This window comes from Parasteatoda tepidariorum, chromosome 7, assembly GCF_043381705.1.
Source record: "Parasteatoda tepidariorum isolate YZ-2023 chromosome 7, CAS_Ptep_4.0, whole genome shotgun sequence".
In the NCBI taxonomy this organism is placed as follows: Eukaryota; Metazoa; Arthropoda; class Arachnida; order Araneae; family Theridiidae; genus Parasteatoda; species Parasteatoda tepidariorum.
In genome coordinates this window covers 80,287,878-80,314,050 of record NC_092210.1, presented here as the reverse complement: position 1 = coordinate 80,314,050, position 26,173 = coordinate 80,287,878, and the positions used below count along the sequence as shown (strand labels likewise).

General features: G+C 30.9%; 1 protein-coding gene across 1 annotated transcript in view; it reads left to right on the top strand.

Annotated features, from left to right (window-relative positions):
• Positions 1-26,173, top strand: part of LOC107446012 (kielin/chordin-like protein) — a gene marked incomplete in the record, with an annotated part of 171,960 nt that overhangs the window by 68,816 nt on the left and 76,971 nt on the right. Inside the window, 10 exon segments of the mRNA XM_071183690.1 lie at positions 4,543-4,722; positions 10,531-10,713; positions 12,803-12,982; positions 14,108-14,287; positions 15,813-15,905; positions 17,075-17,170; positions 18,743-18,841; positions 22,152-22,250; positions 24,156-24,254; positions 24,963-25,061. Of these exon segments, the coding sequence (XP_071039791.1) occupies positions 4,543-4,722; positions 10,531-10,713; positions 12,803-12,982; positions 14,108-14,287; positions 15,813-15,905; positions 17,075-17,170; positions 18,743-18,841; positions 22,152-22,250; positions 24,156-24,254; positions 24,963-25,061 (1,308 nt within the window).

Here is a 26,173-nt window from a genome sequence, read left to right as displayed (position 1 = left end):
GGTCCTCTATAGAACATTTTCCCATTTCGTTTTCTTTCGGCCAGTTCGTGCCAGTTTATTACTTTGAATGCTTTTAATTCAAATTTTGAACATATTTTAACTCTGTTATCAATTTGCTTTGGTTTGAAAACCTTGTGTGTTCGGCTAGGTTAATTCAAGTGGCAAATGGGCCCTGCAAATCGCATTTTGCTTAATTTTTGAATTTTATCACACGAAGTTCCGAGTTTGTACTTTTTATGAACAAATCACTTTCCTTCACTCCTCCAAAAGTAGGTCGAAAGATGTTTCTTTAATAGATGGCTATGTAAGCCTCTTATTTCTTTGGCAGAGTCCAAGTTTTGGATGCATAGGTCAGGACTGGACGTTTATAAACAGCTTAGTACATAGGTTTGAAATTTTTTGCTTTCACAATAAAACCTCCACAATCATATTTGTACTTCTCGAAAAAAATTATTGAGGATTCTAATAGTTTTATAATTATTTACGTTGAGCTAATATCACGCTTCTGCAATTTTGTATTTTCCCTTGTGACAAAGTTTCGAGTTGAATTATCACCAAGAAATTAGCTTCTATTTTTTGTAGATTTTTCATGCGATTTGATATTCTTACATTAATGAAAGATTGATTTAGAAGTTCAACTTAAAAATATAGAGGTTGACTATGCATGTAGTAACCATGCATTCAACTTGTGATAAACAATATTTGTCACAGTTACACTTTTTCCAGTAAATTGACCCTTAGTAAATACTTTTAATATTATTATAATTAATTATAATTTTTCATAATTTTGTTGACCTCTCTTTTTTTTTTGTTCATAGAGATACGTTTTAAAAGCGTAAGTAGTCAAAGCAACACTTGGTTTCAGTGTAACGTCAAGATACTCTTTATATGACATTGCGAAATTATCTATGTTTATTTAACTTGTGCTATCATAATCCGGAAAGCAAAATATAGATCCTAAATAGAGACAAAATGTTATAAACTCCACATAAAAGTAATTTTTGATTACGCAGACCTAAGCAAAAAAGTCCTTAATATAAAATATTTAATTAATCCTATAGAAAACTCTTTCTTTGGACTATATCACGCAAGTTGGTCATTGGAAAGAATTTTGAATACACCAAATTAACTGCGAAGAATTGTAAATTTATATAAGGAGTAAACATGCTAATATTCTGTTTCATTTATACAGATAAATTAAGAAGAAATATTATAAGAGCAAGGAAAGATATTTTGTTGGCTTTGAAATTACTTCAAAAACATTATACATAGTTCGCCTCCATAAAATATAATGTAAATTTTGCAGTTGGCGCAATATATCTTCAGATTGAAATATTCAAAAAATAATATATACTTAGTATATAATTTCAGATTATATATACATTAATGTTTACGATAAGTACTTATATTTTCTATTTAAACATACAATGATGCTCACACACTGAAAATCGATGGCCATAAATGTATCGTAAATACTTCAAACATTAATTATAATGAAATTTGAGGCATTCTCATTGAAACTTACGGTGTAACACGTGAAAGAGCCCTTTTTTTAATTTAATTCACCAATATAAAAGCAAATTATTTTCAAAACAGTATATTACTAATTCTCAAATCTGAGCTCACGGTAAATAATTTATCATAATTCAAAATCTCCATTTTTGTCGAGATTTATTTTCATAACCGCCGACCGGCCTGTGTAGGGGGTAGGGAACCGTCCTTGCATCAGAAAGGCTCTAGGTTCGAATCCCGGGCAAGGCATGGATGTTTTTTCCTTCTCTGTACTATCTGTCCTCACCGTGGGAGCGATGTTGGCCTACCTAATATGGTGCCCCTGAAAGAGAGGCCAACAAAATCGCCCTGTATATGCCTGAATTGATGGATGTTAACACAGGTGGCCATTGGAAAAAAAATTTCATAACCAGCGAAGGGGAATAAGTTTCAGCATATGGATATTCTATACTAGAATGTTTTGTAGCAAAATTTATCGTGATTGGCGAATTGCACTTGGGAGTAAACTTTAATGATTTTAACAAAATTAAAAATTCTCTGGCGGTTTTTAACTCATTTTCTATATTTGTAGGTCAACCGCAGTGTTCCCCTGTGCGATGCCCAACAGGATGTACTGAAGTTGTTGGAGAATCTGGTTGTCCATCATGTGACTGCCAACCTTTGTGTTCCCCACCAAAATGTGATTCCGGATGTTACTTAAATCCATATCCAACTGGACCTTGCCCAGAGTGTGTTTGCGAAGATAAGGAATGTAAGAACAATTTTTCATTCACGTGTCTTAATTTCACAAAATTTAACAGTATATATATTTTAAAAGTATAGTTGAAATTTATACAAGAAAGATGAGTTTTTTTGACACTGCCATGCAAACGAGGGAAACTAAAATTTAATTGCTCTTAGCTAAGCATTGTACACGTGAGAAGTTTTATTATATTAACTAATATCTGTAACAAAGTTTTAATTGTAGTTTCGCCAATCGTGTGCATACCTACATACTCGCAGTTGTCGTAATTTTAAACCTCTTCTTTTGTTATACAACGTGCAGTTCAGAATAGGCTTTGGTTTCATGGGTATTATTTTAAACTTTTCTTGAAATAATATTGCGTACATAGTGTTATTTGTGCAGGTCATTTCTCTTTATTTATTTATAGGGTAATTCCAGATATCTTTCTGTTTTGTGAAGGACGAAATTAACTAATATATTTTTCTCTTAAAAATATATTTTGTAACTATGCATTTTTTTCTCATATACACTGATAAAAACAATTAAAGGGAGAAAAGGTTTTTTTTTTGGGGGGGGGGGAGGAAAGAACAAGACAAGTAACATCTTTACGAAAATAATTCATCAGATGATGGCTAAACCCTTCGCGATCTCTGTCTCACAGTGGTCTGCGGCATCGTGAAACAGTGGCTGTGCACGCTGTGAACGCTGTGAACGCGTCTGTGTAGAGTTACCTCCTTTGCTCGCCGAAGCTGGTAGCGTAAGGACCTCTTGAAACATCGTAGCTTAGCCAAATCCTTGCTTTTTTTTTTAATTCATTTGTTTACCCACCGTTAGTTTGGCCAGTGGTCATCCTCCAGACGATGCCACAAAATGGAGGATAGTGGGAAGACTCGAGGCTTTTGAATCGCATGCTATCTGTTGTAGGGACTGCGGGGTTTCTAGAAATGTGGTATCCACTGTCTAGAAACAGTTCAATTGTATCAACGAAAGTTGAAATTATTGACTTAAAATATATGCACTATAAAGAGTTTTTGTTCGTTTACGCTTGTGCCCAGTTTTCCTGCCCAACATTTATTTCCTTAAGTTAAATGTTTATTTTTTATCAAACTAGAATGGTAATTTGTGTAAAACACCTCGAATAATTCTATTTATCTTATGGTTATATTAAGATCTATTAGTGAACATAATCTATTTACCCAAGATCCACCCCAATTAGGGCATACGGAAAAATTAACTCGTCGTCAGGGTAGGCCCATCAGGAGAGGTCGCTCAGGTCCAAGAAAGCATGCCCCACCGAGTGACCCAAAGTTTTTGTAGACGTAAAACAAAACAAAACAAAAAAAAAAAATGCTTAGTAATCTAATAACATTTTAAATTAAAAGCATATTTTTATAGCAAATTTGGTGAGTTATACAACCGTAATTTTATATTTTCGCTTACCAAACAGGTTGATTTATCTGATTTATTAAATCGCTCGCCATCCCCAGGAACTGCTGTCACAGTTAATTTCGGATTGCTTCGCAATCCGATGCTCGCTCATTGGATACGTTCTTAACGTCTAGCTTTTGTATACTTTTTTGAACACTGAAGCTCCGAAAACTTTTCACTGTAGAAAATTCTAAACCTGTGCATTTCAATATTAATTTGAAATTCCAAACAGTTCACACATTTTTCTTAAAAACCCTATTCTAAATTTCAATTGTTGAGAAAAGTAACTGTTGTAAGTTTTGTTTTAANTCATTGAAACTTACGGTGAAACACGTGAAAGAGCCCTATTTTTATTTAATTCACCAATATAAAAGCAAATTATTTTCAAAACAGTATATTACTAATTCTCAAATCTGAGCTCACGGTAAATAATTTATCATAATTCAAAATCTCCATTTTTGTCGAGATTTATTTTCATAACCGCCGACCGGCCTGTGTAGGGGGTAGGGAACCGTCCTTGCATCAGAAAGGCTCTAGGTTCGAATCCCGGGCAAGGCATGGATGTTTTTTCCTTCTCTGTACTATCTGTCCTCACCGTGGGAGCGATGTTGGCCTACCTAATATGGTGTCCCTGAAAGAGAGGCCAACAAAATCGCCCTGTATATGCCTGACTTGATGGATGTTAACACAGGTGGCCATTGGAAAAAAATTTCATAACCAGCGAAGGGGAATAAGTTACAGCATATGGATATTCTCTGCTAGAATGTTTTGCAACAAAATTTATCGTGATTGGCGAATTGCACTTGGGAGTAAACTTTAATGTTTTGACAAAATTGAAAATTCTCTGGTGGTTTTTAACTCCTTTTCTATATTTGTAGGTCAAGCGCAGTGTTCCCCTGTGCGATGTCCATCGGGATGTACTGAAGTTGTTGGAGAATCTGGTTGTCCATCATGTGACTGTCAACCTTTGTGTTCCCCACCAAAATGTGATCCCGGATGTTACTTAAATCCATATCCGACTGGACCTTGCCCAGAGTGTGTTTGCGAAGATAAGGAATGTAAGAACACTTTTTCATAGATGTGTCTTTTTTTCATTCTTTGACATTATTATTTGTATGTGAAAATTTTTAATCTAGTATAGAAAAAATTCCCTAATATGACAAGGGGAAGAATGGTAAAACTTTCAAAAAAATTATAAATCAATCGACAATTTTAATTTCACAAAATTTAACAGTATATATATTTTAAAAGTATAGTTGAAATTTATACAAGAAAGATGAGTTTTTTTGACACTGCCATGCAAACGAGGGAAATTAAAATTTAATTGCTCGTAGCTAAGCATTGTGCACATGAGAAGTTTTATTATATTAACTAATATCTATAACAAAGTTTTAATTGTAGTTTCGCCAATAGTGTGCATACCTACATACTCACAGTTGCAGTAATTTTAAACCTCTTCCTTTTTTATACGAGTACAACGTGCAGTTCACAATTAGGCTTTGGTTTGAAGGGTATTATTTTAAACTTTTCTTGAAATAATATTGCGTACATAGTGTTATTTTTGCAGGTCACTTTTCTTTATTTATTTATAAGGTAATTCCAGATATCTTTCTGTTTTGTAAAGGATGAAATTTATTAATATATTTTTCTCTTAAAAATATATTTCGTAACTATGCATTTTTTCTTATATACACTGATAAAAACAATTAAAGGGAGGAAAGTTTTTTTTTAAAAAACAAAATAAGTAACGTCTTTACGAAAATAATTTATCAGATGATGGCTAAACCCTTCGCGATCTTGTCTCACAGTGGCCTGTGGCGCAGTGAATGCGTTTGCGTAGAGTTACCTCATTTTCTCGCCGAAGCTGGTAGCGTAAGGATCTCTTGAAACATCATAGCTTAGCCAAATCCTCCTTTTTTTAATTCATTTCTTTACCCACCGTTAGTATGGCCAGTGTTCATCCTCTAGACCAGGGGTTTCCAACTTGTATGAGGCCGGGGGCCACAATTAAAAACACAAATCAAATGGCGGGCCGTAACTTTATCAAAATTTTATGTAGGACTCTTTTATGTTTGAAGGAACATTAAATATTACTGTTAGATTTTTACCAAGTTGCACAAAAAAGTATTGAATTACAAATTAAAATAAGTAGATTTTTAAAAATATTTAATTGCTATTAATAATATTTTTAAAAATATTAAATAAATAATAAAAATTCGGCTACAATAACTTTAATGTGCACCTTTGTATTAAACAATTAATGTGCAACAGATATCAAATTGTTAGATATAAAACTTTGTCTGCTGCAACCACCAGAGAATAGATATTTATACTTCAAATTGACAAATGTGTGTGTAAATATTTTATTTCCAAAATGAGTGGTTTCAAAAAGTTAAATCGGATAATTTCTTCGAGGAAATTTCAGATACGCGCATGCTAAATTATATTCGCAAAGTACAAAAAAATTAAATAAAAAAGAGCAACATACACGATTGTTTTTGTATTTGAATAAATATTTTCTTGGTTGCAAAACCTGAGAAAAATTTTTTTTGCACCGTTGGCATGTTCAATTTCACAGAAACGAAGAAATTAGGTTTTTATTAAGGAGAGGATGCGCAGGTCCGAGAAAGCATGTCCCACCGCGTGACCCAAAGTTTTGTGGACGTAAAACGAAACAAAAACAAAAAAAATGCTTAGTAATCTTATTTTTTAATAACATTTTAAATTAAAAGCATATTGTTATAACAAATTTGGTGAGTTATACAACCGTAATTCTATATTTTCGCTTACCAAACAGGCTGATTTATCTGATTTATTAAATATAATTTGAACACATAGTGCATGAAGCTGATCGTTTAGTTCTAATTCATTTTAAGTAACAGTAACTTACAATAAGCATGTTTTTTTAAATTTGAAATATTTTTCAAGCTGAAATTATTTTAAAAAACAAAATTTAAATCGATTGTTGGTGATTAGCATTGATTTTTGTTTTTGTCTCATACGGGTTTTAATCGTCAGAATCATGATTGTATTAAAATTTAGACTCGTGGAGATCATATAAGGCATCAAAATCATTTAGATCTTATAAGCCACTAAAAAATACATTCAGCATGTAACAGACTAGGCAAACTTACGTAATTGAATTTTTTTACTACCACTTGTAGTCTGAAGATATCACATCATTCACAGAGTTACTCTGTATATGACAAGCAGTCAATGAAGTTTCTGTAATTAACTTGAAAAAGTTATTAATTGTCTGAACACTTTAAGAAAGCACTTTCCTTCTGTTAATACGAAAATCAAAAGTAATTTTTTATTTCAAGATAGTTTTTCAAAATGATTATTCCATAATACTGAATCACGAAAGCAATAGTAAAAAGTTACAGTACCATCTACTGATTAGTTTTTAAAATTATTATCTTTGAAATAAGATCTGACTGTAACAGACCGGACATTTCTCTTGGACAATACAATTCTTTCCTTGCATAACTAATAAATATTTTACCAGTACAATTCATATGCACCAGGAAATTTAAAATAATTCAAAGATATCTTCCATATTTACCATAAAATGAATTGTTTAAAATACATAAATGTTTTGAAATCTTAAAAAAAAGAATAAAAAATATTTCACTTCTTTTTTTTTACTGTCAATTTTCAATGATTGCTCGTTATAATAAAATTGTAAAAAATGAAGAGTTTGAGAAATTCTTATAATATTATACATACTCTTAATCGTAAGTATTTTTAGAAATCGCAAACAAGTATGCCAAAAGGCATTTAAATTCCGTAACAAAAAATATTCTTTTATTGGTCATCAAAAATATCTCCCATTTGAAATACACCCTATAAGATATTCATGTAATTTACACAATAAAATAATGTTTCTACAACGATTAATAAATTTAGACACTGATTCAAATAAGTTTATCTTAAAAGGTTTAATAAAGTAATATCACAGAATTACGTTATAATAAAGAAACAATTCTTTAAGTTTTAAACTTGTAATTTAAAACAATATAAATCAAAAACGTAATAATAGCAGGGTAATATAAGATAAATAAATATTCCTGGTAAGTGCACTTAACTATCGGATGCAAAAAACACTTTAAAGGAAAACAATTCGTGATCGCAACGAACTATAGGGGGCGCTGGAGACGAATTCCTGCGATTTCCATATGAACAGTCATTCTGTTACTCTGGAGACGTCTCTAATGTAACGTGTAGCATTGTAAAGTTCCTTCTTTATTGCGTCTTATTAAATTTGAAAAAGAAAAATGTTTGATATATTTTCTTATGCAAACAAAAACAAAATGGTATCTCATTTTTTTAGAGAAGGAACATCCAAAACATATTGGAAAAATATTTGTAAATAAGCAGAAAAAATATGTATCTTCTTATTAGAGTTAGAACCTAATGTCTGAGAAATAATTTTACTAAATTTAATGATATAACATCAAAAGCCTATTTAAACTTTACATTCCATAGTTTTAAGAATCATATGACTTCAAACATTAAAATAAGCAAAAAATATACAAAAGCTTATAATTTTATACAATTTAATTTTGCAAAAAAAGTTTTTTGGCAACAAATTTTATCAAAAAATTTGAGTTGCAATAAAAATCATTATTTATAAATTAAAAAACGTTAAATGAAGAATGTTTACGAAGAAAAAGAATATAAAAATTCCTCAAATTAAAATAAAAACTTACTTATTTTTTTAATTCATAATCGGATGTAGAAAACCATTCTGCAGAAAATTATCATCAAGTAAGAAGAAAAAAATTATTTACAAGTAGAATTTTTTAGTATAAAAATTATAACCCTTACCTGCTTTATAAATCCGGAGAATTCCAAAATGATATGTTCTTCCTTTGAAAACTTTATTCTCAAATAATATATACATAGATCCCTTCATTACTTTAAGATGACATACCACACAATAAAATTTTATAATTGCAGGATCTCGATATGAATTTCAATATGAAACTTAAAAACAGAATAGCTGAATACTAGTTGAAATTTATCATTCAAAATTAAAAAATACTTCCCAAGAAAACGATAAAAATTTATTAATAGTTAAAATGAATGATATTAGTTGAAGTAATTCGAATGATTCTTTATCGTTGTTTTCCGAATTATATAGATTCAGAAATATATACTATTATATAACTATTACAGTTCTGCACGTTCTGAAATCATATTTATTTATTGGAATAAACTAAGCAATGTTAACTTCACTTTAATTTGTAATGAATTGAAGACAAAAAAAAATTATTTTACTGTAATACACACATCTGTAACAGTATGCGATCATGAAATCGGTAGTTATCGGTTGGAAGCTTGTTAATAATAGAAAAGTAAAAATTATTGGGAAATTGTTCTTCAAATGTTTGGCGTGTTCTGTTTCAAAAATATTTACCAATCTTCTGGTTAGTTTTTTTCAAGTTCTTCTGCCTTTTCTTTAGGGTAAAATTTCTTCTTATTTGCTACTAAGAAAATGGCGTCCGACTCTGCCAATGATTATGATAGAACTAAATGAAAACTTAATAAATAGATGCCTGAAATTTTCAGGCTCCACTAGAGTGTACGATCGCGAATTCCTTTATCACTTATTTATTATATGCTAAAGACTACTGAAAAAATATGGAAATTAATTTTAAAAACTGGATGTTGCCATGTGACTTTTCAGCCAATAAAAATGTACCTACAACTACGGAAAACTGCAAGACCATCATTCGATTTTTCTATACAATTAGATACTCAGACAAATGAGGATATTATTTTGTTTAGAGTGTTTGATATTGTAAGAGCCAAAATCAGGCTAACTCAAGCAATAATAAAAATCAGTAAAACAAGATAGGAAAGCAGACCACATTTTTGAAACTGTCTTGAAGTTGACTGATTGAGACTGTGGGGGGAGGAGTTCTCGACAATGCCAACCTTCATCTATCAAAAGATTGAATCAAGTTAGCATGTCTTATATACTAGTTGAATTGATGTTTAATTTTCGTAGTGGTAGTTACGCCACAATACTCCCCCACCAGAATTTTATCAGGGATAGAATTCGATGAACGGATATCACTAGTTGCTGTACTTGTGAAAGACCGGGTGAGCTGGATTAATGTCACCGGGTTCTTTGAGTGCCGAATGTGAGAGGTGTATTAAATTCACGGTCGTAGTCGCTCCTGTGTTGTAATTAGCAATCGAGTGTATGCAGGCTGATGTTGTGTATGATCGAGACGAGACTGAGTAGCAACAGCGTGATGAGGTGGATAACGCCGCAGTCACATGTAGCAAGTCAACTGTTCAATGTGGACCATCCATAGAAATAGGCTTTACCAGATCAAAGTGGGCGTTACTGTCAAGATAGGCGTGATCATATTACGTCAGTAAGTCACCAATGTGGGGGGGGAGGAGTTATCGACAATGCCAACCTTGATCTATCAAAAGATTGAATCAAGTTAGCATATCTTATATACCAGTGAATTGATGCTTAATTTTCGTATCGGTAGTTACGCCACAAGATCAAGTTTTTGTGAATAAATGTGGAAAACTAGTTACGGAGAAATGTAAGACATAGTTTTTATTAAAAAATGTACACTGCCCGTTACGAAGGAAGAGAGTAAAATCCACTGAAGAGTTTTCTGCCGATAAATTGGGTCTAAAGTCATTGTAGGGAAATTTATCTGAATGAATGGAATTGTTAGCGACTTGTTTTCTATAGAAATGGTCAAAAGACTTCTGTTATTTAAATGCGTGTCATTTTTATAATAACTGGAACTAGAATTCGGTTTAAAATGTGTTGAAATTAATTCACACCATTAATTTGGTATATATTTCTAATGATAGTGTTTCATTCACAGCCGTTCCGCAACTTCTTTGTTCCCCAGTCAAGTGTGGGCCACTTTGCCATGAAGCTTATGACGGAGAAGGCTGTCCCACCTGCATTTGTGATCCCGTTTGCACACCACCTGTTTGTGATAAAAATTGTCATTTGGATTACAACTCAAATACTGGACCATGTCCTGTCTGCGTTTGCAATAAAGGTTTGTACTTTCTGAAAAGTCATCCAAATATAAATGTTATTTTTAAAAAAAGTTTTTGATACGAAATGCTAAGGTATTTGATTTAATTATCTTGCGTCTTTTCAGTACTAAATATCTAAGCAGTATTTCACTTGAGTATATACTTAAAAATGTTAGTCAGTTACATCAGTTGGTTAGATATGCATGATTTTGTACATAACAGTAATCATAATTTATTTTTCGTTTACTTTATCGCTGGTCGATAAACTAAATATTATTCGAACTCTGTGTGGAACACATAACTGAAATGCCAAACAATAAATAACATTTGCTAGTTTCTTTCGAATGTGAATAGTGTAAAATAACATCGTAAAATAACAACAGAAATAACATCGTCTGAAATCTATGCAATTCTTTTTTCTTTTTTTTTAATTTCACTTTTTAGAAAAGTTTTTCTTTATACTTGTAGTACTGAAAGGACTTAAGTCATCCAACTGAATTTATTAGCATTAATTGCGTCTTTTAAAAATTTCACGTGTGTTTTATATTTTTGTTCAGTTGTGACGCTTATTTTGAAAAGGTATTCAGGTTGACCTATGCACAAAAAGTTAATTTTACTGATAATTTATGATATGTAATTATTATGTCAATCAAGTTCAAAGTAGGCTTGATATTATAAGTATGTATAACTTTGGTACTTGATAAATAAAATGAACAGTGCTCAAATAAATAAATAAATAAAAGTAAATAAACGGAACACCCTGAATAACTTCTGATCTAATGATCGAATCTTCACATGTTAGGACTCAATCTTAATGGCTCGGGGGGATGACTTCAAATATGCTAATTAATAAGTGCAGATGATATTTTAAGTTACGAAATCACACACATAAAAGTACTTTCTCTGAATAAACAGACCTTTTTGTAACGGAATCGGGTTTCTGACCCCCAAATATAGGGGGAAGATATCTCTTGTACGATAGTTTGTTCAAGAGAGCGCTCCAAAGATTGGACCCCTTAATTTTATGTTTTTTCTAATGTTAATTTTACTTTTGGCGTATTTTGCTATATCCCGAGAACTCCTTAAGCGAACTGAAATTTTTTCCCACACAATTATAAAATTCCTTTATCAAAGATAATTTCATACAGATATAACTTTTAGTAAACATGTACTATTTTTTATTATTCTATTTAATAATGGTCGAAAAAAAGGTATACAACTTTGGTTAATTGTAAGATATACAACTTTGTGTTCTATTTTACAGAATATAATTTTTCAAGGCAAAACAAAATTTGAGCAAAATCTATGGAATAGTTGCTGAGAAATCAAAATTTAAATATCTAGCCTTTTTGAAATTTATTTTCTCAGGAACTATTCAACCACTCAATTTTTCAATGTGGTCAAATTTTGTATTTCTAAATTCAAAATTATATTTTTTAAAATTATGTAAAAATTGTGCACCTTAAATTCAAATTTTATTTTGACGATTATTAAAAAAGTAGTTAAAAATAATAAATGTATGTTAAAAGTTATTTTTTTGCATTGAATTACCTTTGAATTAACGAATTGAATAATTAAGTGCAAAAGCTTTTCAATTCGCCTTAAAAGTTCTTGAGATATAGCGAATTACGCAAAACGTAAAATTAACATTTAGAGGTTCAAACTTTGGAGCCCTTTCCAGGCCAAACTATTGGAACCATATTTTCCAGATTGCAATTAACCTCTATATTTTAGGGGTCAGAAATCCGAAACTGTCGCAAAGAAGGTACATTTATTCAGAGAAAGTACGTTTTTGTGCCTGATTACGTAACTTAATGCATCGTGTGCACTTATTAATTAGCATTTTAAAAATCACCCTCGATCCATTAAGATTGAGTCCTAGAACGTGAAAATCCTATCATTAGATCAAAAGAAATTCAGGGTGGTCAAATTTTTTTTTGACTCACTGTGCATAGTCATATAATCTCTTTACTTCATTGTTGCTACTATTGGCTAGTTTATTAAATATATTTGACTGTTTTTATAATTTTTTGAATAACCCGCATAAATTTTCATTTGTAATCAGTAATATTTTTGATAACTCATGATTTTTTCAAACTTTATTTACAGATCCCGTTTTATGCCCAACTGTTTCATGTGGTCACATGTGTGAAAAGAAATTAGGAGCCGATGGCTGTCCGACATGTTCTTGCGGACCGTTATGTACTCCACCAAAATGTGAGCCTGGTTGTCACCTCGAATATGACAGAGCTTCTGGACCTTGTCCATCATGCATTTGCCCAGTAGCACGTAAGCAGAAGGCGTTTTTTTCTTCTTTGGAAACATTCTTATTTAATTAAAGCTTTTGTTTTGCTTCCAATGTTTTGCTTCAAATGACCTGTAGTAATTTTAAGAATTATATGTTTTACTATTTTACTCGTAATCGAACTAAAACAGATGAATTATTTCGACGAAGAATAATTTATTTAGTGATTTTTCATTGAAATAATGCATTAGACTTTTAAATTAGCATGTTGGGCTAGGAGAAACTTTCAGAAAAGCACCGTGATGTCATAAACTCTGATACTTAAGAATTGTCCTCAAGTCCATGATATAAACTGACTTTTTTTTGTATAGTTATACTCCGTTGCAAGCTTTTTTATTGAAAAGCTATAGAATCATAAGGTTTACAAACAAAATCCCTTGAATAGCTCATTAGGAATGAAAATTTTAAAAAATGATTTTTCAAGATTTTTCTGCAAATTTTGTAGTTTGTCATTTAAAACTGCATAGTTTAAGTATTTTTTTAAAAATTAATATGCCTTACAATTTAAATTTTTGGACCAATTTTAAATTAAATAGACAATAATAACTAAATATAAAAAAGTATTTCTTGCTTGCAATTTCTAAAATTGATCGCAAAAGGTTTTGAATTCGGTTTGATATATTCCGGGATATAGGCAAAAATTGAAATTAACATTGATGGTTCCAAATATTTGGGTGCTTTCCTGACTAAACTATTGTGATCGTATATTTCAAATCGCAATTTAACTCAACTAACTCAAATCTAAATTTAAAATAACTAATTAACTATATACTGACGGTTGAAATCGAAACCATTTAAATGAAAGGCATATTTACATATCTTTTGTTCGAGTGGTTTCGGTTTAGGAAAATCTACGTTTATGCGTCAGATTTCGTAACTCAAAATATTGTATGCACAAGTTAATTATGATATTTAAAGTCAACTTCTTAAATCATAAAGAAAGAGAAATACAAGAAATTCCGAGAAAGAGAAGAAGAAATTCCGATAATTCGAACTTTACAAAGAAGCTCAAAATTACCATTAAGTATTTTCTTTGACATCGCTGCATTTATATTAAATGATTTCAGTATTTCAGATTGCAGCTAAAATTTTATTTTTTATTTTGTTAGAACTTCAATGTGCACCCGTTAAATGTGATGATATGTGCTTAATTGCGATTGGTGATAATGGCTGCCCAACTTGCGTTTGCAACACTCAGTGTTCACTTCCGAAGTGTGAAGCTGGATGTGAGCTACGATACAATGAGGAGAATGGTTTATGTCCATCATGTGTATGCTCTTTTAATAACGGTTAGTACAGTTTTATTAAATCATTAAAATTGTATAAATAAATGGATTTGTATGAGATTCAAATCAGTGAAAAGTGAAGGAAGGGCTTTGCAAACATAGGTAAGACAAACCTTAAGCTCTTGTTTACCTCCAGTTTTTTGCGACATGTTTTCTATTTTAGTATTGATACTAATGCTTGTCATCGGAACAGAAATAACTATATTTACTTCACTTTAACATTTTTTCTTCATATGCTTCTTTGTAGCTTGTCTCTGAAACAGAATCCATGTTTAAAAAATACTACATTGTTATTGCTACTTGATATAACTTATTCAAGTGATATTAAGAGAAATAAAACTATGTGATGATGATAGTAAAAGTCAAAAACGAAAGAGAAAATTTCACATATTTCTATTATTTGCACTGCTAGTACGAGTGCATGTGGTTAAAAAAGAAAGAAAAAAAAAAGAAAATTTTCTTTTTTCGTCTTGGCTACGAAGAATTGAAATGAGCTAAACTATAAGCTGGTCAGAAATAAAAATGAAACACGAACAGCTCATAAAAAAATTTTGCTATATTTTTGTTTTAATTATGCTTATCAACTTTGTTTTAATTATGCTTATTATGTAATAATTTAAAACAACTATATAGTTTTAATGTGGCTTAATTTACGCTAGAAGGAGATGCGTTTTAATGAAATTGCCAGAACAAAATCAATGAAGATGCTGTTAAAAAGCATCAGTCATTTGCAATTTTTAATTCAGTTAATGCTAAATCCTTATTTTAGTATATCCCAGATTTACATTAAACGAAATTTCATTAATTTTTTAAAGATAGTTTACTTTTATGCTACTTTGTTGAATGTTGTAGTTCATCGATTTGTCTTTAACTTTTGTTTTAACTCTTGATTACTATCTCCATTTTTATCTACTACATTACAAAGTTGTTTCTTTAATTTTTGACTCTTTTCATTGCTTTCTGTATATTTTAAAAGTTTATGGTAATATAGAGTACTGACAAATGTTGTTTCTTCAAACATAGAAAATTAGAATTGTACGTTATATATTTTTAGAACTTTATTTTACAAAAATTACTACCCTTCATAAAAAGCAAGACAAAATAGATTAGATTTCAAGAAGAGAGAGAAGAAGTGAACTCGGATTATGAAGCGATGCAAATGGGACAACGAAAGTAATTTAGGGGTTGACGAACGCTGCGATTTGGAGGTAGTCTCCCTAGTTACCACTTTAATAGCAACCTGTAGTTACCCCTAGTGACTAGTGTAATAGCGTTGAGATGCTCAACTAAAGCATCGCCTTAGTGATTATGCTGTTGTTTTTTAATCACATTTGAATACTCCTTAGTAATATATTATGCTATTTTGTATGCTATTTTGAATATTTTAATATAAAATGTTTGTGATTTTAATGATACTTTTTTTGAAGTTGCTAATGACACAGCTTATTCATTATGCTATCAAATACTTCTACTTTCATTTCAATCCAATTTGATAAGTTGTAAAAAAAGTTGCTGAAATTATTTTTAGGCGTGCAGTGTGCTTCTCCTAAGTGTGGATCTGGATGTCATATAAATTACGAAACAAAACCATGCCCTAGTTGCTTTTGTATTTCTCAATTAGGTAAGTTGATCTTCAAATATGTTTACATAAAAATGTATCATATTTTCTTTCAAATATCTTTATTGTTTAAATATATTCTCACTACAAATCCCTCTATTCATTTGGTAAGGATATATGAACACTAAAACAGATTGTGTTGTCTAACAAAAATTTAAATTACGTGATGTGTTTTATGGCTGCTAAAAAATTCATCCCTCGAAAAAAAATTTTGCTTTGATTTCGGTTAATAATCACACGCAAACAACTTCTTTTCTCTATTTTTACCTACTTTTCTATTTTAACTTATTTTCTCTTTTTTTTTTATTCGATTTAAAATTATTTATATTTGTGAAGCTGAACTCAACTAATTTGTGCATTTGACTTTTGATGGTAAGCGCTCTACATATTTGACAGCGAATTAAATATGTATACGAATATGTAAAAGTCACGAATCAAAGAAGCACCTATTTCTCCTAAAGAATTTTTATTCAATTTATTATGGATCACACAAGTCAGAATTCAGATATTTAATTATAAGAAGAATTCAAAGATCAACTATGTTTACCTTTGGCAATAAAATCTTGCCGAACAGACAATTTTACTTCAGAAAAAGCTTGACGCCTTGCATAATGATATCTTTTTGTTTACCCTTCTTTTAACGGTGACAACTTGTCACTAATAATGTTTGTAATACAGAAAATCTTCAGATTTGTAATAAAGTCACGAACGAAAAAGTTTTACCAGTTGAGAAATACAAGATTGAGAAATACTAAAAGGAAAGTTAAGCATCAGAAACGAGAATTGAATAGTTAGCTAATAAAAATTTCAGTTTGCAAACTTTAGGTGCTACAATGATTTTTCGAAATGTCATCCTTTTTCGTGAATACCATAAAGTGTTTATTTTGCATGATTTTGGATGGCTTACTTTATGAACTGCTAAATGAAAAACATAATTTTATTTATTCTGACACGTTGCATTGTCTGCTTTTTTAACTCTCAGTTCTGATTTTTCTATATAAAAATATGATCTCATCAGCCAATATGAATATTTTACAAGAATTTGTTTCGTGAATATTTCTGACACTGTTGGTTATTTTGTGTATATGTTATTGTGACGCTTTGCGCTGCATCAAAATGAGATGGACGCATGAAATTTAAATAAGTTTGTTTACACAACATTTTGTCTTTAGGTGTTCCAGTTGTTCAGTGTGCTCCACCAAAGTGTAGTCCAGGTTGTCATATTGATTATTCCACAAAACCTTGCCCAAGTTGTAATTGCCCTCAAGGTGATTTAATTATTTTAATTTTTAACTAACTTTTAATTTTAATAATTTTTTTCTGATTTTTAAAAAAAAATTTTTTCTTAATTTTTAAATAATTTTAACAAATTTTTCAGTTAAGCTGGATGAAAGTGCAGAATAGGTTGCCCCTTGGTATGGGCACTGAAACTTGGAGGTTTCACTGTATCTGAAATCTTCCATTTTTCTTTTATTTTTATGAGGATTTCTTATTATTCGAGAAACTCACTTTTAAGTAATTTTCCTTCTTGTCAAAAAGAAAAAGATTATCCAAAATACGAGGAGCATCCTATTTTGAACATTTACCGGCATAAGAAACATCCCACTCTTACTATTAGGGAAAATTTCCTATTTAATTAATTATGTTAACGATAAGCTTAATACTTTCGTTTCAAACTAGTTCATTTAACTATTAGTCATTTAAATGATTTATTTCTCTACTTCTTTCAAATATGCTGTAATCAAATTGGAAGAAATGAGACTGCTTATTTAAAACTGCACTCCACCTTTAAATAATGCATTTTAATTCTAAATTTATTTTGCACACATTTTACTTTTTAAAAGTTTGAAAATTGGAAAAAACTGGCAACCAATCCCAGTACAGCGAAGATATCTTAGCTATCTAAATAAATATCAAATTGAAATCAAATTAATATCTTAACTTAGCTCATAAAGGTCGAGAAATGGCGGAGATTAGAATCTATACACGTTACAGCTCTCCTCGTTTACCTCTAAATCTTAATATATGTTATACCCCCAGAAGGTAAGTAGCATTAATTTGATTTTAACTTAAGTTATAATGCGTCTCACTTTCAAAGAAAAAATATAGTTAATGCTATTTTAAGGGAAAAAAGACCTTATGTTTCATTTTGTTCGAATTTTTCATTTTGCTTCGAAACTATATTTTAAACATTTCTATTGATTTAAAAATAAGATTATTGTGTTGAAACAACGTCTCTCAATTTATTTGTCTTCTTTCCTTTTTTCCTCCTTTACTCACAATTTATAAAAAAAAAATTATGAAAATATGAATAAACAACGTTAAATAAACAACGCTAAATCAAGTTATGATAAAACTTGCTATTTAAAAATCTGAAATAAAAATAACTTCATGGGAAAAAAAATGCAATCCTGAGAGATTTTCCAGGTAGTCAAAATATTAAAAACAAGAAATTAACTTTGTTATGTTTTAGTTTTATTGCAAAGTATTGCTCCATTTCGGTTAAATGCTACGGTTTCCTGTTAATTTCTAGCCACGGTTTCATTTTCCTTCCCTTTAAATAAATATTATTATTTGAAGTATAGAATCTTTTCGGGAAACTTTCAGAAAAGCAACGTTTTGTCGAGGATTTTTAATGGATCCGATTGTAGATTAATACAAATGCATAAAATATAACTTTAAATATAAACAATGAAACTGAATTGAAGAACGTCATGTCAACGTTTAATAAAAAATATTGTTCTTAGTTTCTCGCCAACTCATTTGAAACAATTATTACAAATTGAAAAAAATGAACCTTTCTGAATTCCTTTTATTTTTTTCGTTTGCTTTTACTTTAGTTCAACCTGCTATTCAATGCTCTACCCCTAAATGCGATGTCGGATGTGAAATCAATTATTCCACAAAACCTTGCCCTAGCTGCAGCTGTGAAGGCTCAAGTAAGAATTTTATTTTTAATTCATTCTATTATACTTTTCCCAACAAATAAAACTTTTTTAAATAAGTGCATCACAATTAGACACATTTTTCATAATCCAGCATTTACAGCAACAGATGTAAACAAGGATACACCCTTGTGCAAATTAATTGAAACAAACTCAATAAATTCAGAAAACTAAGAGAAAATGCTATTTTATTTAAATTTACACAAACTCAAAAATTTTTAGTACATAATATGATCTCCACGACACTTCATTAACATTTAGACACGATTCAGCATGGATTCCACTAATTTTTTACAGTCATTTATAATATTTGTGTCCTTGTACCACACATGAATTAACGCCGTGATTAGCTTCTCCATAGTTGTACAGTCCATATTTAATAGGCGATTCTTGCGTATGGCCCAGAGATTCTCAATTGGGTTGATATCTGGAGAGTTCCCTGGCCATTCCAATGTCTCAATTTGATTCTCATACATGAATTTCTTGACAATTTTGGACGTATGGCAAGGAGCTAAATCCTATTGAAAAATCCCTGTTCCATCAGGGTATCGTTTCTTCAACTCTGGAACAACTTTTTTACCCAGAATAGTAATGTACTGCTCAGAACGCATCATACCGTCAATAGGCTGCAAAGGTCCAACCCCATTGTAACAGAAACAACCCCAAAACATCTTCTTTAAAAAACACGAAAAAAAAAGTTTGTTTCAATTAATTTGCACAAGGGTGTATATTGAGGGACTGAAAAACAATGATTTAAATTCGCTTGCCGTTTATAAGCTCATTGTGTTCTTAATTTATTCCTAAATAGTTAAATTTTTATTTTAAAATTCATGATGAAATTAACAGTTAAAAACTGGAGGACTCATTACATGCTTTTTGAGTTTCGCAGAACAGTAGCCACAAAAAATATTTGCAATGTTTTCCCAAGTGCATTAGATGTGCTAAACCCTGAATAACTTTTGACCTAATGATTGAAATTTAACTTTCTGAGAATTAATCTTAATGGTTCAAGGGGGTGACTTCGAATATGATAATTAATTAGTACAGACGATATTTTAAGTTACGAAATCAGATTCAAAAATGTACTTTCTCTGAGTAAACATGCTATTTTTTCGACGGATTCGGATTTCTGCCCCCCAAAATTCGAAAGTCACAATTCGAAAAATATGGCCCCAATAGTTTGGTCAAGAACGCGTTCCAAAGTTTGGAATCCTTAAAGCTAATTTTACTTTTTTCGTGTTTTGCCATCTCTCGGGAGCTTTTTAAGCGAATTGAAAATTTTTGCACACAATTATCCACGCGAAAATTAACTTCTAATAAATATTTTTTTCCATTAGTTTATTTAATAAAAGGCAAAAACATTTTGAATTGCAAGGTATACAATTTTTTTTCATCATTTTAAAGCATGCTATTTTACATGGCAAAATACAAAATTTAAGTAAAATCTGTCGAATAATATCTAAAAAATTGCATTTCTAAATAGTCAAATACTTCAAATTTCATTTCTCAGGATTGATTCAACCGACTTTTGACCGAAGTTCTGTATTTCGCCATGTAAAATTCATCTTCTTTGTCACCACAACTTGCAGGCCTTGGCTGCCGGAACAGTTGACAAACACCAACGCCTCCTATACTCCGTTCCAATTTCTAATCTTACGGGTTCCCAGGTCATTTTCAATGTCGTTCAGCCATCAAGTAGGGGGCCTACCTCTTGGACGTGACCCCTCAGGGTTCTGAAAGGTGACGATTCTCATGGCGCTTTTTTTCAGAGCTTCTACACAGATATCCCAGCCATTTCAGTCTATAACTGTGGATTATTTCTTTAATTTGGGGCTGATTATAGAGTCGGTAGAGCTAGAAGTTATACCTGGTTCGCCCCCCCCCCTTTCTTGAATTGCACCAAAGATGGCTCTGAGAATCTTTCTTTCGAAGCTGTCCAGTGACCACTACATACCTGAATTTCGGGTCTAAGTTTCGCTTTCCCTAAAGCAGTACAGGAAGTATATGAGTGTCTTATAGAGTTTTAACTTTGTTTTCTGACTGAGAAGATTCGATCTTAACTTTCTCCCCAGTTCAAAGAAACACTTAATAGCCATTTTGACTCTGATTTCTGCTAAGTATGTTTTGATCCTTAACAACAGTGTCGAGTTTTTCAAAGATCGTTAACAACAGTGCTTGAATTCGTTAACCCTTACAAAGATATAACCATTAATACCTAAAGTAGCACTGAAATTTACAGTAGAGGACGAAAATTCCATGAATTTCGTCTTAACTTCGTCAACAGAAAGGTCCATATTTGTGGCAGCAGCTTCGGGAGCTCGAAAAGCCTCTTTGAAATCCCTTTCTGACCTTCCAATTATATCGATGTCATCAGACTTGGCTCGAAGAGACCTATTCCAGAGAGTGCCTCTTTGGTTCAATTCACTATCTCTGATACACCTCTCCAAAGCGATTTTAAAAAGTAGCAAGCAAGGGAATCACCCTGACGCAAGGTATTCACCCCGATTACATTCTTTAAAATGATGCAAAAAATTGTTTACTTTATAATTCAAAAATTTTTGCGTCCATTTTTAAATAAAATTATCAAAAATAATAAATACTTACTAATTTTTTTGCATGGAATTATCTTTGGATAAACGAGTTTTATAATTGTGTGAAAAAAAATTTCAATTCGCTTAAAAAGTATTCGAGATACAGCGAAATACGCAAAAAGTAAAATTAGCAGTAAGGGGTTCAACTGTTGAAATTTATAAATAAGCGTGGGTGGTACTACCTCATCCGCCATCCATATTGTGGTATCGGATTTTGATTTATTCCAAAACATACTACATTAGTGGTAAAAATTTGAAAATTAAGTGAATTAAGTGCAAAAAATCCATCTCCAGATATTTTCTTAAAAATCTAATTGATTTTTATCAATCCGGCATTTAAAATTTTCAACGATTCTTGACAAGAAGAGTGATTGCATAAGTGATAGCAAATAATAACTTGTTAAAATTTCATCTGTTTAAATTTAGTGCTAAAAAAACGACTTTCAAGATAGTTTTTTCTCAATATGTTAAAAAAAAATATGTGATAAATCTTTAATAAATTTTAACTTGATATTGCTTTCTACTTATAATCACATGAATTTTTGAGATGTTTATTACTTTACAATATATTAAAACGATGATTTAAGTCATAATAAATTATAGTAAAATAAAGTTTAAACTATTTACTAAATTGTATTAAGATGAATTTTTTAATGTTTACCAAGGCTTGTGAATAATATTAATGTATAAAAATAAGATTGTCTTTATTTCAGATCATCCTATTGTTCAATGTTCTCCCCCTAAATGTGATGCCGGCTGTCAAATAAATTATTCCACAAGTCCTTGCCCTAGTTGTGTTTGCGGTGCTTCAAGTAAGTAATGCATTCTAAAAATTTAATTATTGCTTAATTTCAAAGTTTAAGTTTTAATACGATTTTTCTTAATTATGATGCATCGAATCTTTTTTTCTCTTTCTGGTAAATCGGTTTTCAGTGGGGAAAAACACACTTTGTTGCCATAATGGATCAGGCAGCAAGATTCAATTATATGAAAACTTATTGTGCATGTTTATGGGTCTCTAACTTAAATACAGAAGGTTTTTATCGTTCTGAAATATTAACGAATAACCCTTCTGGCCTTAACAAGTTTTAATATACAAAAATGGGTGTTTGAATCCTTACCTGCAACAATTCAGATAAAAGTTTCTGGCATGTAAATGACGCTCTAATCCTTTTCAAAAACGTTCGATAATGTTTAACCATGAGGCTTTGAGAGAAATAGGCAGTATCGCACCCAAGTTTTTGCAGCTCGGATGGAAATAAAGCATATTTAGTGAATTTTTAAGTTTCTTGTTACAAAACTCGATCTAAGTTCTTCAAATTAAGACTGCACACATTACGAACTTACAAATATGTCACTCTGAAAAGCATAAGTACAAAAGTTTTTAAATATATTGTAAAAACATTAAAATCTTTCAAATTGTTTCAATTTTTAACTTTTACGAACTTTACTTAATACTTAACTTAAACAGATTTTTGGTGACTATAAATGTTAATGACCCTGTATGATATTCCAAATTCCCTACCTCCTAAGCACTTAGGGGCCGGTTAATGCGTTTTACTTCCATACTTTGGTATTACTGCTTAACAACAGCTGACATAGAGTGTTGTCGTTATGAAAGTAATAATAGTCAATTCAATAATCGGTATGATGAATTCAAGTCTCTAAATGTTGGTGCTCAGTTTAAATTCAACAACATGCAAAGATCAACGGTTCCCCAGACATGCAAATCTGCTGGTTTCCTGTTTCATTATTGTTTGATAGATTTAGGGAATTGGGTACTTGCGCTTCAAGAAGAAGATCACGGAAACCCAGACATGTGATCAATGACGTCAGAGCCAGCTGATTGGTAATAAGCAAAATGGCGTGTTAAAGTTGAGCTAAATTTCTTCACATAAGTTAGAATGTTAACTAACGCGATGTTAATTAAATATAGTGCCGTATCGCACATCAAATGTATTGAAATATAATCCTTTGTCTTGTACGTCTTTTACTTAACTTAAATTTATTATTTTATTGCAATCATAAATATTTTTGTTTCGCGTGCCTGCCATCTTAGATGCATAATTAGTTTGTTTATGTTCTACACGGCTTCGTGGCTGTCTTTTGGAAAGGTAAGAGGTATATAATGAAAGAATTGAAACCTTTTGAAAGAATATAGAATGTGTCACTTAAAAGAATTGATACTTGACGAACTTGGGCTACTCGAAATAGAATGGAAAGAACAGTTGCTAACGTATGCAAATGTCAGGTTTCAATAACCAATCAGGATCGAGAAACCCACACTACGTCACTTACAGGTATCCCATTAAAGGTTTAAGACATTATATTAAAAAAAAAATTGTGTCGAAATTTTAGGATGATTATTAAAAACTATAACAAAAACTAATTAATATTATTCAATATTTTTTCAATAGCTTTTTAATTGAGGCAGCATCTAACATACTTAACAAAATTAATTTATAAAAAGATCGTTTAGCATTACGAATACAAGGTATTTTACATTTCCTTATCTTTTACAATAAAGCTAAATTTGAATCTTTCTCAAACAATTTATCGTCTTCGTTTCAAAAAATTTATTCTTCCGTCAACTTTTTATTTTATTTAAGAAAATTCCATAATTGATTGTAACAATCGATACCATATTTATGAAATTGTCTTTTTCCGTTTTCGTATTTTGTTTTTCAGTTATAATTGTTGGTTTTCTTTTGTTACAGATATTCCACTTGTTCAGTGCTCTCCCCCGAAATGTGATGCCCCGTGTCAGATTGATTACAGCTCGAAACCTTGTCCCAGTTGCGTCTGTGGCAATCAAAGTAAGTTATTTATAATAAGATAGATTTTGAGAATGTTTATTTCAATTTTTACTCCTATTTACACCTTCAAATACGAGAGTTAAGGATGACAGCATTTCTGAAAAAAAAAATGCTATAAATCGAATCCTTATACTACAAGTTAGTCAAACTTTCCTCCGAATTTTCTCTTCCACTATAATTATCAATATGATCGAATCCTCGTATTGCCTAATGTAGTGTTGCCACGATACAAGAACAACGGAGTTATATAAATCATACGGTGGCAATCAAAGTCTGGAATTCTGATGCAAATTGTATTTGTATCGAGGGGAATTTGCCTTGTCTTACAGAACAATGACTAAATATTGGGTAGAATACTTACGACAGATATACTTCTTCCAAGTCATCCTAGTGTTAGAGAACAAACCTATAGCAATACAGCGTATCTTTAACCATATGGCCAATTCCGCCTATTTCCATCACAAATGGGGGGTCTAATTTACCCATGCTAACATTTGGGTAATAAACGTTTTGCTCTTTCATTTATTGAGAAAAAAAACAATTATTCAATACTTTAAGATTTTTTTTTCAAACTTATTAACATTTCGAAGGTGAGAATCGCCTTTGGTGTTGAAGGTAACGTAGCAAATTTTAAAAAGGGAAAATAATTAATAACTTTCACTTCTTTTTATTTTATTTTAATATTATTATTTTTAAATTTTATTACAGACATTCCATCCATTCAGTGCTCTCCTCCGAAATGCGATGCTCCATGTCAGATCGATTACAGCACGAAACCTTGTCCCAGTTGTGCCTGCGACAATCAACGTAAGTTTTTCTATCTATCATTAAAAGCTGTTTGGCATGTTCCACGTTGCATTTTGTTTTTTTGCCCAAAAGGTAGATACTTGAAATGAGTTAGGTGCTTTAATAAGTTCGCTGATAAAGCAATTTTTATTTGTGAAAGCGCATTTCGTTTCGGAATTCAATTTGTTCGAATAAACTCGATCTCAAGTAGATGTTAATTGAAGTAGCAAAAGAGAGAACGAGGGCGAGACATTATGTGTTGCCTTTAGTGAAATAGTGAAATTTTCAAAAGTAAAAACACTTAATGAAGAAAGATAAAAGTCAACGAGTACAATTACTAATTTCATATTATTGACTCACACGATCTGTATTCTTTAGGTAAAATTATTTTCTTCAAGTAAAGGTTTTTCAAATCCAGGTAATTGTCTATTTCTTTATGATTAACATTCTAACACATTTTTCTTACTTAAAACTACAATAATTGTGTATTTCAAAAACAAAATATTCTGTGAAAAACATTGAAGTTTAAGGGTAAAATAAACAAGGATGAATGCGAAGAAATTGCAGAGTGAGTATTGAGTTAACCCTCCTAGTCTTTATACATTTTTCTTCATACTTTGTTAATTTAAAACATGTTGTTGTAAGATGATACGACATTATGAAATAAATATTTATCTTCTTACAAAAGTTTTATACATTTGATTTTGGTTGGCAACTTTTATAAATCTTCGGCAAAATGTGATTTTTTTAACCTTAAAAATACTGAACTGTTTTTATTTATTAATATTACTTAATAATATGACCAATTTAATATATTGCTAATTTATTAATATTACCAATTTTTTTATGTGACCGGCAAAGTATAAAATGCCGGCATTATATATAGTGCCTGACGTTTTCAGGCAAGTATGAAATATGTCGGATGCTATTTAGGCAAAGTATGAAATAAACGTCCTGATGAGGTTATTATGTAAATGATGTGCATGTTACTGTGACTGACCGAAATCGGTGGTTGTTGACTTTCACCAGTGAATGTTGACAATCACATAGCAGGGCTAAAGAGAATACAAGGGCTAGTTCACTCCGCTCTTAGAGCTGAAGCTACGATTGCTCTTAACCTAAAAGATAAAAAG